Source organism: Eptatretus burgeri, chromosome 18, assembly GCF_056783735.1.
Source record: "Eptatretus burgeri isolate ZD-2024b chromosome 18, Ebu_testis_v1, whole genome shotgun sequence".
Taxonomy (NCBI): domain Eukaryota; kingdom Metazoa; phylum Chordata; class Myxini; order Myxiniformes; family Myxinidae; genus Eptatretus; species Eptatretus burgeri.
This window is the reverse complement of record NC_140978.1, coordinates 22,885,501-22,901,744: the sequence shown is the minus strand read 5'-3', so window position 1 is coordinate 22,901,744 and position 16,244 is coordinate 22,885,501. Positions and strand designations below refer to the sequence as shown.

General features: G+C 46.6%; 1 protein-coding gene across 7 annotated transcripts in view; it reads left to right on the top strand.

Annotated features, from left to right (window-relative positions):
* Positions 1-16,244, top strand: part of LOC147008728 (sodium- and chloride-dependent taurine transporter-like) — a 173,642-nt gene that overhangs the window by 13,070 nt on the left and 144,328 nt on the right. For 2 of the 7 annotated variants that reach the window (XM_085864248.1, XM_085864251.1), the window contains exons 2-3: positions 14,370-14,504; positions 14,774-15,011. In XM_085864248.1, coding sequence (XP_085720374.1) covers positions 14,370-14,504; positions 14,774-15,011 — 373 coding nt within the window. Of the gene's footprint in view, positions 1-9,119; positions 9,388-14,369; positions 14,505-14,773; positions 15,012-16,244 lie in introns of those variants that run through there. The other 5 variants (XR_015053321.1, XM_085864250.1, XM_085864247.1 and 2 more) reach the window with 5 other exon arrangements.

Sequence of the window (16,244 nt, the reverse complement as noted above, 5' to 3'; positions counted from 1 at the left end):
CCATCGCTAACCTTTCCCATTAACAAGTGCTCCTATGCCCTAACTTCGGGCTGCATACTGGAAGCGAGGCTTTTTAATTTTATTCTGCAGCGCCATGGTGGCGGTTTTCGACACGCCCGTTCGTCCCTATGGGCGATGCCCACGTCCCCTCCGAAGGCCGATCCGTGCGGCCTTGATGTCACCCTGCACGTCCCAATAAGAACTCGCTCGCGGGGAATTCCCCATGTGAGACGACGAGCGCCGTTTGCCCAGCATTCGTGCCGCGAGATTCCCGGTGACGTCACTCGCGCACTGAGCCCGCGCGGTCTCCCGTGCAGCAGGTACGCGCGCCTCGTCCCGGGAACCCGCTCCGCATGCCCCACGAAGAGAACACGCGGTATGCAGCACGTGATGCCCCGGACACGTGCCCACGCGCACATGGGAACCCCCGCGTTCCAAATTCACCCAACTCTCACCGCCATTTTAACCGTCCGCGCGACGGTCTTTCCCGAAACGCGGGACTTTCATGCGCCGGCTTTCTGAGTCGCGCTCGCCCAGGCCGCTCCGAAAACGAGGAACGGACCTCGGACGCAACGTTCTGCGAAGCCGGCGCGATTCCACAATAACTTTATACGGCGTAAAAGGCTCGCCACACCCGTCTCCTGTCTTGACCGGTCCGTCCATCCCCATGCGTGCTCTCACGCCCGCCATCTTATTCACGCACGCCATGACACTCACACTATGCGCACGTTTCACCACACCTTTCGACACACTCGTACCTTTTACCACACACACTGGGACATTCACTCTGGGGATTCGCGTTAACACAAGGAGTTCCGGGGTCTCTTTACCCCCCCCAAGCTGCTCGTGTACCCGTTCACAGCACTCATCCGCTCCACCTCGTTCGGCACAACCGGACACCTCGTCGCGCAAAACTTCAAGGGAGTATATTTCCTCCCTTTATTCCTGAAGGAGGCTATCCTGCTGCTTGCATCGGGTCCCAACACATTCCCCTAGCTCAACCCCATTGTCCCCCACTAACTCTATCTGTGTGTGCTCATTTGTAGTTTCGTGCAGTTCCTCCTCTACCTTTTCTATCTCCCGCGTCACTTGTTTATTTTCGTCGTCTCTTTTATTATTTGTGTCTCCGTCACCCCTTTTGTCTCCTCATGTTTATGAAGTTTCTTCCTTTATTTATTTTATTATCCGCGTCATTGTCTCCTCGTGTCTCACCCTACACGTTTCGGTCTCCTTTAATTTTCCCTCTTCGTCACCTCCACCTCCTTTAATTTCTCCGTTATCCCCTCGTGTCTCGTCCAACACGTTTTCCCATCCACTACGGCGTCCCTCGTCGTCCCGACCTCACCCGTCTCCATCGCGGGTCGGGCAGCCGTTACACTCCCTCTCGTTGGTTCGATCGTACTGCCACGTGGCGCCGCCATTTTATGCTCCGTTGTCCGCCTCCCCTCTCTCCATGCCTGCCTGTCTGCGCTCATCGCATCTACCCTGGCATTCATGGCCTCCACAAATCGCCCCATAAACTCCATGTGGCCTGCCATGTTTTGCGCATTCGCCCTCATTTCGTTCATATCCTCCACCAATCGTCCCATCACCTCCAACATCTGGTCCGTGCTGGAAATCGCACGTGGGGGGGGGGGGCGCTCATGCACCGCCCCAGCCACTGCGCCAATTACGGACTCTGAGTTTTGTTGCGGGGAAAGTTCCTGCATGGGGGTGGTGTCCTGGGCCTCTGGTTCCATTAACTCTACACTATTATCACTACCCACCTGCCTCAGCTCATTTGGATGGACATGTTGCGTGCTGGGAATAAAATTTAATAGCTCACAATTTGGGGAAACGGGGGGGGGAGGGAGGGGGGGTTTGCTCCCTACACCCCTGATCCAAATCCGTCAATTTCGCTACGGAGGCAGAGGGGCCGAATCCCACTTCTGACACCAATTGTTGTGGGGCCGGGACGTCGGCCACGGACGCGACCGCTGGATGGAGCCGCGAGTCGGCTCGACCGATCGCCTGGAATTCAGATTGTCGCCCCGGATAAGTCCGGAGTCGACGGGTCCTCTATCCGACCGGAATTCGCCAATGGATAGACCACGTGGGGTAGGGTCGATTGCCAATTTCAATTTACCTCAATACTCACGTGGTCCAACTACCGGTGAATTTCACCCTCGACAGAACTCGTACGGAAATGAGCCGCTTAGCGCGCTCGTTCCGTGTGTGATTCCGAGCGGTTTAATCGCCAAGAACCGTTGGTCCAAATGTCCACTTAAGGCCGTCACCAATTTTAACTAATTTTCTAATTTTCCCTTATTTTCTTTTTTCTATTTTCTAATTTTCCCTTTTCCCTTTCTAAGCTTTAACTAATTTTCCCCAGCACGCAACACGCTCAGTCAATGAAAGAAGGGACGCGAACGAACTGAAACATTTAACAATCGGGGTTTATTTATACAATAATGGGGAACTAGGGAACACAGAAGAGCAGATTTAAACCGAATAAAGCAAGGCAATGTGAATATATACAGCGAGAAAGCACTTGTACAGTTCCGCGACTTACTGACTGGCGCCACAAACACACACGCACACACCCAAAAATGATCGGACCAGATGGTGTTTATTGAGCTATCTTGGACCTGCCCGCCTCGTGCGGTCTTCAAGGACCAGGTCCCCGGGGCCGAACCGGACCCCCAGCACGATCTGGACGACCCGAGCGAGCGAAGTTGGCAGGCAAAGGCTGGCGGGAGAAGACCCTCCGTGCGCAGACACTTTTGAGAACCAGCGGAGAACGACAGGAGAACAACGTGCATACCGCTCCAGACCCAGAACCAACTCTCGCGAACGTGCAGACTGCACCTATAGTTATGCCCCCCCCGCTTCAGGGGGGGGGGCGCCTCCTCGAGACCCTCCCTCTCTCACTGGCTGGTTTTGGCGCGCAAAGTCGCTCTTTGTCTCTCTCACTGGCCAAAACGGGCGGCAATCCCCTTGATTGGCCTGGGAGTGTGGTGACGTCACGCGGCTCCCTTTCCTCCTGTCGCGGGCCCAGATTGGCTGAGTGGCGGTCACCCCACCCGGTGCATGCTGATTGGTCGAAGGCCGCTTCGCGGCTCCTCCCCGAACTCCGCCTTCTTCCAAAGGACCGCCCCTCACACAGTTGGAGAAGTCTGATTGGCCGAGCGACGGTCACCCCACCCGCTGCACGCCGATTGGTCGAGCGCCGCCGCGTGGCTCCTCCCCGAACTCCGCCTTCTTCCAAAGGACCGACCATCTCACAGTCGGGGAATTTGAGCAACATGTTTCTGCAGGGGCTCTGCCCACCCCTGACGTCGACCAGAGCGAGGTGAAGGAAGCGAAGTGAAGGTGAGGGTGATGCGGTGTCGTCGGCGGTGACGTCGGCGGTGACGTCGGTGGTGTAAAAATAAAGGAAAAGAAAACCTGACTATTAAAATAACTGCACAGCGCAGGAATATTTAATTACCCATTAGACTAGGGTCAGGACCCTAACTGGCAACATGTAATTACTGATAGAACTGATCTAAAGGACCTGTATGTTGTGTGCTCATGGCTTCCAGATTCGCAACAATATCTCTCGCTGTTAGTAAAGAACCACCTCAGCACCGACGAGTCTGGCACTTCACTCAGGCCGACTGGCAGGGTCTTCAAGCAGCCATCAAACTTCGAGACTGGTCTCCCATTTCTACTCTCACCAACACCAACTCATCCTGGAATTCTTTCAAAGAAATTTGCTCTCTCTCATGCACAGATTTATCCCATCTCGTCTTTAGTTGTCCTTCCTGCCACCCATGGTACACTGAAGCTTGTGTTGAGGCAGTTGTCCTGAAACCACTTGCTTTCACCGCATGGAAGGCAAATCCTACTGAAGGCAATCTCAGTTCCTTCCACAAAGCTTGGAACAAGTGTGTATATACTTGAGGAGAGGCAGGAAACAACATCTTTCTCATGTTAAATCTGAACTCTCAAATCTCTCTCCCTCTTTCAAATCCTGGTGGTGTCTGGTTGTCTGTTTCTGGTGTATGTTCCCCCTCCATCCTCTCTCTTACCTCAAATGGCTGCACAGCTGACAATGCATGCAAAAAGGTTGAATGCCTCAACTCTGCTTCTAAATCGTGTCACAAATCCTTTGCTTTCTTTACCCACCTTACCCAGTTGTACCCAACTGTTCCTGGACTTTGTGTCCTTTTCTCCTGACAAGGTGGAGAGCTTGCTGTCAAACTTTGACTCGGAATCTGCAACCCGTCCAGACGGCATCAGCCCACGTGTCCTAAAAGCCTGCTCGTCTCCTCTTGCTCACCCTCTCTCTGTCTAAGTCACCCTCTCATTTTCTCAAGATCATCTGCCATCTGCTTGGAAATCAGCAAACATTACCGCTCTGCATAAAAAGGGACAAAACTGATCTCTGCAACGATAGACCAATCAGCCTGTACCTAATCATCAGCAAGGTCTTGGAATCCATCATTTCTTCCAACATCAAATCCTTCCTCTTCTTCAATGGCTTGATTTCCGATCATCAATTTGGATTTAGACCAGGTCACTCAACCCTGGACATGCAACTTCTGCTTTCCCTATAATGGATGGAGGTCCTAAATACCAAGCATAAGATTAGCGCCATCTCCCGAGACATATCGCGAGCTTTTGATACGGTCTGACTTCCCGCACTGCTCACCAAACTCTCTTCCTCTGGTATCCAAGACCATCTCCACTCATGGATCACAGACTTCCTCTCCTTTCACAGTCAACACATGGCGCTTTATGGAATTCCCTCATCTCCTCTTCACGTCCAGGCTAGAGTTCCTCAAGGCAGTGTTCTTGGCCCTGTGCTTTTTATAGTTTACATCAATAATCTCTCAGATTCCCTGGAAAATTTTCTTTATTTCATTGCTGATGACTGTACTCTCTGTCATACCATCTCTCATCTCTCTTATTGGCAGGCAGCAGCCTCTTCACTCTCTGCAGATCTGGATAAAACCACAAGCTGGTCAAACACTTGGAATATGTCTTACAATCCAAACAAATCTCACACCCTCACCATGTCTCTCCAAAAGGACTGTCTGGAATTACCCCCCCCCCCCAATCTACTTTCTCAGCAATCCCCTTGAAGAAGTCCTTTCATTCAGGCTTTTGGGTCTCGCTATCTGCCACGATATTTCCTGGGAAAGCCACATCTCCAAGCTGGCCTCCAAAGCCAGTTGCCGACTGGGCATCCGATGTCATGCAATTTCTTCCTTGGCACACCTGAGCTTCTAACCATTTACAAAGCTTTCATCTGCAGTCTGATGGAGTACTGCTCCACCCTCTGGGGTGGTGCTCCTGCCTCACACCTAGCTTGACTTCACGCTGTGTAAACAAAGGCTTTTAGGATCATTGGGATCTCTTACGATGATGCTGAGTCTTTGGGTCTCTCATTCTCTCACTGCAGGTAGGTCAGTGGTTTTTCTGTCTACTACCATCTCTGGTCTCGACCCCCTGCTCTGACTGCGATATCCCCCCCCCCCCATATTTCTACAGGGCGCCTAAGGTCCGCCAGCAACCCATTTCTGGTAAAACTACCAAAATCAAGAATCACTGCTCACCTTCACTCTTTCATTCCTCTTTTTCCACAGCTTTGGAACAAACTCTCACACTCTCTTCAATCCCACTCCTCCCTCGAGGTCTTCAAAACAGCTGTTCACTGCCATCTCATATCTTCCCCCATCCAAAATATTGATGTTTACTACCCCTGTTAATCCACCCAAAACCACCTTCCTCAAATTCCCTGCTTTCCTTCCTCAAAGTCCCTGTAGTACCATCTTGTTTACCCCGTGTAAACAATCAGGGTTTATTTCATCCCTCTCCCTCTCATCCCTCTCCATTCCCATCCCTCTCTCTCCATTCCAGAGATCTCCTATTGTCTTTGTTCCCCACTATTTTGTGCTTCCCTCTCCTGCCCCTCTTGTCTCCTGCATTGTTATATGCTTCTGTGTATTAGCTCTGGCACGAGCCTCGACGTGGTATGCAAAAGTAAATTGAGTAAAATCAGGAGCCTGATCCGAATGGACACCAAGAGGCCAATGGAAATTTTGAAAGAGCAACATGCCTTCATGGCAAAGACTGGTCACTGTGTGCATGTGATAGCAATATCCCAAGCACTCCACAAGTTTGGCCTGTACAGGAGGGTGGCAAGAAGGAAGCCATTACTCAAAAAAGGTCACCCACCGTCAGTCCCGCTTCAGACCCGTTTTGTGGTCTGACAAAACCAAGATGGAATTTTTGGCACAAACCCAACACAGCACGTCACCCAAAGAACACCATCCCTTCTGTGAAGCATGATCATTGCAACATCATGTTCCGGGGATGTTTCTCATCAGCAGGGACTGGGGTACTTGTTAGGATAGAAGGGAAAATGGATTGAGCAAAATGCAGAAAAATCCCAGAGGAAAACCTGCTGCCCTCTGCAAGAAAGCTGAAATTGGGATGGAAGTTCACCTTTCAGCATGATAACGACCCGAGATACACAGCCAAAGCTACACTGGAGTGGCTAAGGAACAAAAAGGTAAATGTCCTTGAGTGTCCCACCCAGAGCCCCAGCCTAAATCAAATTGAAAATCTGTGGCATGACTTGAAGATTGCTGTCCATCAACACTCCCTATGCAACTTGACTGAGCTTGAACAGTTTTGTTCAGAAGAATGGGCAAATATTGCCCAATCAAGGTGTGCAAAGTTGGTAGAGACCTATCACAACAGCCTCACAGCTGTAATTGTTGTCAAAGATGCTTCCACCAAGTATTAACTCAGGGGGGTGGACACATCCTACGAAGATAACCTAGTTTTGTATTTTTAATTAGTTTTGTGAAATTTGTTTTTGCCTTTGGAAGTTGTGTGTAACAATGTGTACATAAAGGTGGAAAAAGTCTGATTTAATGCAATTTAATTCCAGGCTCTAAGGCAACAAAAGGTGAAAATTTTGAAATGGGGTGTAGACTTTCTATAGGCACTGTATATGGGACTTTAACTTGGGTTCTCTTTACCATCTAGAGTATGAACCAGGTTTTTATAGGGAGGATGAACACCAAACGACAGACAAGAAAGAAAATGTCACAAACTAATATATTGTCGCGAATTCGCACCCGCCGGCGTGCGAACGGCCACGTAACTCGAATTGTGGCACGTCGCCCACCGGACGGACAATTCTGTCGTGACCCTCTCGGACTAACGCCGGGAGCTAATCACGGGTGGGCCTTTCGGCCTCACCACGGTCGAGCCAATCGGCCCCCCACGTGGGATAGGGTTGTTCGCCAAATTCGACCTACATAAGTACCCACGCGAAGAGTAGACCGGGCGATCGCACCTCGCCGCAGGTCGACTCTGGACATGGGCCACTTAAGCGACCCGTTCCGTACTAGCGGGATAACCGAGCGGTGTTATTGTCGGCCTCGACGGTTCCGATTAATTATCGGGCGTATTAAGCCCACTACCAACCCTTTACGTGAAGCAAGATGGAGATTCAATTAAAGAAAATACTAAGCGAAACGGGAAAAACAGTTCAACATAATGTACATTTATTCCGCGGCACACGGAGAGCACACATATACAATTACAATTATGCACCAAAAGCAGATGTAACAAAAAATCACAACAATGCAGATCTACTACCGACGACGCGTGCACACGGCAACACTTACACAGTTTTACTTTACAGACGGCGCCAACAACACATTTACTCAAAAGCAAAAGAAAAGGGCCACCCTCAAAGACAAGGGGGCAGACGGGGCCTGTGGGCCGTGAGACCGGGTGGATCCTACCCGTGTCTTTGTGATGAGCCGCAAATGTGGCGGCGCGGCGGTGCCCCGACTCCACGCTCCTTCGCGGGTTTCGTTGGCACTGCTTGGAGTGGGTGGGAACGGGGCCCCCTTTTCACACTATCTCAGCGCGGGGGGGGGGGAAGGGGGAATTGTTGATGCTCTGGGGAAAGAGGATAGCTGGCTTGCTTGGGTCCCGCGACGAGCGACTCCACTGCGAGCTCGTCGCCGACTGCCGTCTTCCTTGCCTCGGACCCGAACCCTTCGGTCTCCTCCCCAATTCTCCTCAGCCGACTGCAGCAAATCACCTCGACCACGCTCCAGGCTTCTTCTCTCTGCAGCTCCCCGACAGACTCCGAACCCCGACAGACTCCGAACCCCGACAGACTGCGAGCTCTGACAGACTTCTCCTCTCCAGACCCGACTTGACTTTTCTCAAACTCGCCTTGACTCTTCTCCAACTCGCCTTGACTCTTCTCCAACTGACTCTCCCGCTGCCACACTCTGCCGCTGCCACACTCTGCTCTCCAAAACTGACTCTTCCGAGCCCGACTCGACCCTACGCTCGGCACTTTATCGGCCGGCAGGAGAACCCATATGCAAATTTCTGGATCAGAACGAGCTCGGGGGTGGAGCCACGCTCGCCCATTGGACGGAGGAAAAGGCGCGTGAGTCTCCCCTGATCCGAGAATTTGCATATCCCGATTCTCCTCCAAACCGCCCCGCGCTTGTTGATTGGACGGATCAGAAGTGGGCGTGTATCATTCCTGATCCGAATTCTCCTCGGAAAGGCCGCACTTTGCACTCGCGGTTCGGCGCGCGTCCCGTACGAGGCCAGGACAGCCTGACGCTCGGCGTTCACAAGCGGTGCGGGAATGGCCGCAGAAGGAGAGGTGAAGGTGGTGGAGGGTTTATTATGGTGGTTTATGGCCATGGCGACATTTGGAATGGCGGTGATGCGATGTTTGCAGGAGCGAGTTGTGAAGGTAAAGGTCGTGGCTGTTGGCGTTGTTGTTGTTGTGAAGCAGCGTTGCGGTTGGTGGTTGTTGTGTGATGGTGGTTGAGACGTGGTTGGTTCAAAATAAAGATAGAACAGAAAAACGGCTGTCTTAAAGGGTCGCAGCCCGAATGAATCACATTTATTTTTTCTAAACGGGTTTGGGGCTAACTACACATGTAATTACAGAGATATCTCACCTATGGGACCTGAATGGTGGTTTGCGAATTTCCTCAACCACAACAATATGTATGATTGCATCATGTTGGTGTTAAAAAGAAGGAACCACAATCTACACAGCAATTACCAAAGTTCAACTGTTATTGCATCCAGAAATGTGCAAGCATAGACCACTTGGAAATGGTTACACATTAACAATGAACAGTCGATAGGTATATTATGCAAAACAAGCTAAGGAAGTTCAGTTGGACAACAAAAGTCTCAACATGATTGATGAGAATCGCTTGGTCCAGGAGGTGAAAAATGAAACTAAAAAAGAAAAATGGAGCAGCAAGTTTGATTTAATCTTTACTCTGCTTGGAAGTTTAATCGGCCTTGGAAATGTATGGCGCTTCCCATATCTCTGCTACAAAAACGGAGGAGGTAAAGAGTTGTATATTTACTTTGAATTGTTTTGAAGTCCCTTGTTCTTGATATTCTTGTCTGTTGTAGCATTTATTGAAATTTGAAGGTGTATTTCCATTACGTATGCAAGGGGGTGGGTGTATTAATTGTCAATTTCAAAATTTAGAAAAAGAAAGGATGAGGAAATGCCAATGCCAACTAATACAAACAAGTAGGGACACCCACCATTTCCCATTTCCCTGTACAGAAGTTGCGTATTCCCTTCACCTTGCTTATATTATGTCTGTTGATTCGCTTGGTTTGTTCTGCTTTGCATGTCCTGTCCACCTTTCTTCCCAAACTCATAAATAAACGTTTATAAAGGAATGAAACGTTTTCCATCATTCTGGGTCCTGCGCGTTCCACCACTAAAACTTGGCTTTCACTCTGGTGATCTTGGGAAACGGTAAGTTGTGATTACTGAACACATTTTAGCTCAGAAATTTTCAGACAATCGTGGGATCAAAATATCCCGGCACAGACGGCCCGTGTAAATAGAGGCTATCTGAAGCGACAATCCAGTTTTTTATACGAGCAGGGACCCACGGAAATTCTGCGTAATGTAAAATGTGACTTTAAGTCCTCAATCCCCACAAGCCTCCACAACTCCCTGCCCCAAACCCAAGGTTGACAACCCCCCCCACCTCCCACCATAAGTCCTAAACCCCACCACAAGTCCTAAACCCCCTCACCCAAGCCTCAAACCCCACCACAAGTCCTAAACCCCCTCACCCAAGCCTCAAACCCCTCTCCCAATTCTGTATCCCATCTACCCTTCACTCACCCAAGGTCTCTCTCCACCTAATCCCTCTCCACCCCCCCTCTCCAATCACAAGTCTTCAAACTTCTTCCTGCACTGTTTTCAAGTTCCCTCTCCCATACAAGTCCTCAACACTCCCCACCCAAAGTCTTCACCCCCCCCTTTCCCACCAAAAGTCCTAGACCCCCATCCCCCATCAACCCTCTCCAAACTCTGTCCCCCCCCCCACGGCCAACTCTGTCCACCTCCGCCCACCCCCTTCCAGCTCCAACTCTCTATTCTCCCCTCCCCTTTTTTCCAATTGTTAACAATATTACACAAGGATACGCGAGGGAACTTAGGTGCAGAAGGAGGCCACTTGGACTATCATTTCATTATTTTTTATTGTCCATGTGAAACATGAAAAGTTTTCCTCTGCTGGCAGGCAATTCAATTCAAAAAGGGTGCAATACATCCTTTTCACATTAAACATGTGAAATGAATTACACACACATTTTGTCTAAACTCAAAAACGACAGGAGCACAAAAGTGAAGGCCTGAACAATTAAAACATGCCTGCATTGTTCCTGTTCCCATTCATTAAGAACAATCTTAAAAGTAAACAAGAAAAAGAGCAATCAGATATTGCAGACCCTTGCCAAGACTTGTTTTGTGTGGTGTTTGTGTCATTTTATGTAGCGTTTGTGCACTGGTGTTACATAATTAAGAAGAGACAACATTATAGCTGCCACTTTATTAAAGCTGGCAGTGATGACCAGGTACAAAGATGTCCTGCTTTGATGCAGCGCTGCTTTGACTGGACACCTGACCCTGACCTATGACTTTTTTTAATTTTTGTTTAATTGAATTTAGAATGGGATTAAAATAAATTTAATTGAAATCAAATGGAAGACCAAATAGGTACAGTCAGTCCTGCATTGGAGTCATCAGAAGGAACCCAAACAAGGAAAAAGCAAAGATGAAGTCATCAGGAGGAACCTGGATAGGATTCGTATTTCAGCTGCTGCTCTACCCTAAACCACATCCAGGCACAGCTAAATGAGCCTTACTCAAAATAAAAATAACAAAAGATAAAAATTAAATAATTCAGGCTGCCAGACCATACGTCCGCTCAAGTTGAGATTTAAGAAATGCATTCCACCTCACTACGAGATCACAATTGTGAAGTTTGACTTTGATTGATTAAGCGGTTGCAGAGAAAACATTGTTTAATATTTTCTTCAATCCACTATGGCTGCCAAACCATGTGACATCAATTTTTCCTTCACAAACTTGGACACCCATGGCTTGGGGAACATTTGTTTGAAGTTTCCCCTTGATATGTCCAGCCATTCTGGAGAAGAGGTTTTTTGTTGTAGGTTTTCGGGTAAATCCAAAATGGCTGCCAAACCATGTGACCTATGCCATCATGTGTGAACCTTTTGTTCCTCATTGATAGTTAGTCACACGTGTGAAGTTTCGCCTGAATCTTTTCAGCCACTTTAGGGAAGGTGTTTGAAGGTTTTTTTTTATAACAGTATGGCTGCCGAATCATGTGACCGATGACGTCATCATTTTTTTTCTTTGGAACATTTTATGTTGATGGAACAGGTGACCGTCAAAAGTTTTCAATTTTTTTCATATTGATCAGACGTAGCGTTCTACAGATGCAATTATGACGTCATAACGAAGGCACCTATGACATAAAAAATAACACTTATTCCCCATGAGGAGTACTTGCCATGTGCCAAGTTTCAATTTTTTCCTTGGTGTGGTTTCAGAGATATAGAGGTCCAAAGTTTTCTGTTTTTCCAATATGGCTGCGACACGACATGACCTATGACGTCATAATTATCAACAAAACATTCCACATGAGTAGTCACTCCTATTGTGAAAATTTTGTCTCACTCCGCCAAGTGGTTGAGGAGAAAAACACGAAAGTTCTGTGTGGACAAACAGACAGATACAAACGGACCAAAATTCAATACCCTCTCCTTCGGCGAGGGTAATAATGATGGAACGTTAAATTCACAATTTCTTCCTCCTTTCTTCCCGTTGTTAGCACTACTTTACTCGTTCGTTAAGAACAATGTTAAAAGTAACTAAAAAAAAAAAAACACGTTTAATTCATGATCTCATGAGATTCCATCATCTCTCAATTCTTCCGTAAAAAAAAATGCGGTTAAGTATGCTAAATTTTTTTTTAAAGACACAAGGTCATTCACAATGGAAATAATAATATACAACGGGAACTCCATCATAATATAATGGGTGTAAGCTTGGAACTTCTAACACACTTTTCTCCAAACATATTCTGTTCATACTTCTGAAATCTTCACATTATGTGCTCCATGTATTTACGCAGATGATTGCAGATTCAAAAAATCGAATATCATAATCATAATCATAAAATATTAATATAATCATAATCATAATATAATGGGCATAAGTCGGGAACTTCTAACACACTTTTCTCCGAACATATTCTGTTCATACTTCTGAAATCTTCACATTATGTGCTCCATGTATTTACGCAGATGATAGCGGATTGAAAAAATCGAATATAGATAGAATTTTCAAAGAGGGAATCAATGACGTCACAATCACATGACCTATGACATCATGATTATCATTAAAATATTCTGCATTCATGATTATCATCGGAAGGTCCATTATGGTGAAACATTTGTGTCCATCAGACCAACATTTGCTGAGAAAAGAAATTCATAATGATCAGATAAGTCTTGTACATATCGAATTATGACGTCATCACGAAGGCACCGATGACATCATCATACACATATCTTATTCCCCATTGGGAGTACTTGACAATGAGCCATGTTTCAATTTTTACCATTGAGATATAGAGGTGTAACGTTTTTCCAAGATGGTGTCCGTACCACGTGACCTATGACGTCATAATTGTGAATAAAAAAAACAATTCTAAAGGTGGAGGCACTCCTATGGTAAAATTTTGTGTCAATCGGACCAACGATTGCCAAGAAAATGAATTTTTAAAATACATACATGCACGTACGCACAAACACAACCGAATGCCTAACACTGCTTTTCGCTTCGTGAGTGCAGGGTAATGACATATCCATGATGCATTTGTGTTGATTTGTCCAATTTGCACATTGTTTGACATATAATAATGGCTTGGTACATGCATAAGACATTTCTCAAAGGGTTATTTACTGCAATGTCAACTTTCTTTTGTTTTTTCGCCCCCATTGGACTTCGTCCGAAATGGGGGCTTATGGGTTTGCTCTCGATTTTCGTGCGCGCGTGTGCATGTGTGTGAAATTGTATGGACCAATTTTGTTCGTACTTGGCAGAATGACAACATATGACGGCATATATATGTATATCATTTTGTTTCGCGATTCGATTAAAGATGGTGGCCTGGCGGCCATTTTATTTGTAAAAAAACCCCTGTGTCGAACATGTCCTCAGCCATTTTTGGACATGCATTTACCAATCTTATTCAAACTTGGCAAACAGATAAAGAATGATGACTAACACAAGCATTTCTTCTTTTTCCAAGATCAGATCCAACATGGCCAACTGCTGGCCATTTTGTTACTTAAATGTGTCCCCAACCATTTTTCAGACATGCATGGTCCGATTTGGTTCAACCTTGTCACAAGCACAATACACGATGGCATACATGTGCATCTCACTTTATTTTGCAATCTGATCACAGATGGCCGACTGGTTGACTGGTGGCCATTTTAGTTGTAAAAATAACAAACCAGTATCAAACACGTCCTCAACCATTTTTTCGACATGCATTTACCAATCTTGTTCAAACTTGACCACAGATAAAGAATGATGGATTACATGAGAATGTTATGTCTTTAACAAGATCAGATTCAACATGACCGACTGGCGGCCATTATTTTACTGAAATGTGTTCCCAAGCATTTCTCAGACAAGCATGGTCCGATTTTGTTCAACCTTGGCACAAGCACAGTACATGATGGCATACACGTGGACCTCACTTTATTTTTCAATCTAATCAAAGATGGCCGACCGGTAGGCTGGCGTCCACTTTAGTTTTACATAAATATGGGCTAGCCCTTTAACTCCGTTCAGCAAAATTACTAAAACAATGTGAGCTATGTCATTTTATATCTATTTTACTTGTTTAATAATTGATTGACAGGTATCAAAAAGCCATTGCTGAAATGTGCACAAAGTGATTAATGACATTTTTCAGGTGCATTTCTCATCCCTTTCCTTATCTTCGTGCTGTTTTGTGGCACCCCTCTCGTATTCCTTGAGATGGCAGTTGGACAATACACAGCACAAGGTGGGATCACTTGCTGGACAAACATCTGCCCACTCTTCACAGGTCAGTTATCGGCATGGCTCTTTTACATGCTTTGTAGCATTGGGTTTTTTGCAGCCAAAGTGCAAATCGTCACCCACATCGGGTACATAGGGCATTGTTTGTGGCTGTCATCAGTCACTTATTAATTGCATTACTCTGCAATGTATAATAATGTACAATAGTCCACAAGTGCATTATACAGTCGTAAACTCTGCAATGACCTACACTGATTTACAAACATCATTGATTAAATTTGGAAGAGGGTATATTCTGATCTCTAACTTAAACAGGCATTGGAATTGGAGGTGTCGTCTGCTTGTCTTTCTCTATTATCTACTACAACATCATCATGACCTGGGCATTGTTCTACCTGGCTTACTCTTTCACCAATGATCTTCCCTGGGCTACCTGCAACCACACATGGAACACAGCTAACTGCCTGGCTGATACAGTGACACACAATTTTACTCCTGGGGGAAATGGATTCAACTACTTAAATTACACTTCTCCTACCACTGAGTTTTGGAAGTAAGTAAACAACGATCAAGTGGGATATTATCATCTATATTGATTAATGCTCAGCATATCCTTATTGGAAGTTAGTCCATGTGGAAAAAATGATAGCTATCATACATATACGGGGTGTTCCAAAAATGTGCACGATTTGAACGTTTTATTGTAGAAAAATTACAAAAGGTAGCAAGTTCAGTGATACATTAATGGAAAGTATACACCATTCCATTTTCAAATCACTGATTATACTGCTTGTAATTGACATTTTCAATGTGTGCTCCACCTCTGTTCAAGCAGGCTTTGATCCCGACTCCAAAATTCTCCACAACTCATCTGCAAGTGGCTGAAGTTGTAGCCTGATGGTAGTCCTTCACTTCCTGCTTCAGTACAGCTAGAGTTCGAGGTTTGTTGGTGTAAACTTGACCTTTGGCAGCACCCAAAATAAAAAAAATCCAGTGGATTCAAATCTGGGCTGTAGGGCACCCCACTCATGGACTGTGCCCAGGCTGATGACATGATTTCCAAACAGCTGGTGGTGCAAGTCGATGATTTCATCTGCAGTGTGCGGTGGGGCACCACTCTGCATGAACCACGCAAGTCTGAGTTGGTTTGGAGACAGCAGTAGAGTGAGATTAGTGTGGAATCGGCAGAGGACCTTGCGGTACCACTCATCGTTGACTGTAACCGTCTTACCATTGACGTCCTCCAACCAATATGGTCCCAGCATACCACAACTGGCATTCATTGCAAAGAGGCAAGTGGACTCAGGGCCCTTGAGACACATCTTAAACACTATCTCAGGAGACTCAGCACCTCAGAGGATGTTGCTGTGATTGTTGATAGCCCCATTCAAATCGAAGTGTTTTTCATCACTGAACCACAAGGCGTTGATCCAATTTAGGTACCTTTCCTTTCGGTCAATGAACCAATCGCACATTTATACTCGGCTTTCCATGTCATTCAGAGTTCGTTCGTGCCATGCAGCTATGATGTCAAAAGCAGAGCTTGAGTTCAGAAGTGAGCATACACCACACAGACGAGGATGAGATTTCCAGTTCTTGGGAATGCTGATGGTCGGATTTCTTAGGACTTTCAATCGCAGAATCTCTCACAAGATCAATGTTCCCTTGGTCCTTGGTAACACTTGGTGGGCAGCCACTGTTGCCTTTATTTTGAATTTTTACGCTTCCATGTGCTTGAAGTGCTCCACAACCGCTGAATGCTCCCATCGGAAGGTCCATTATGGGT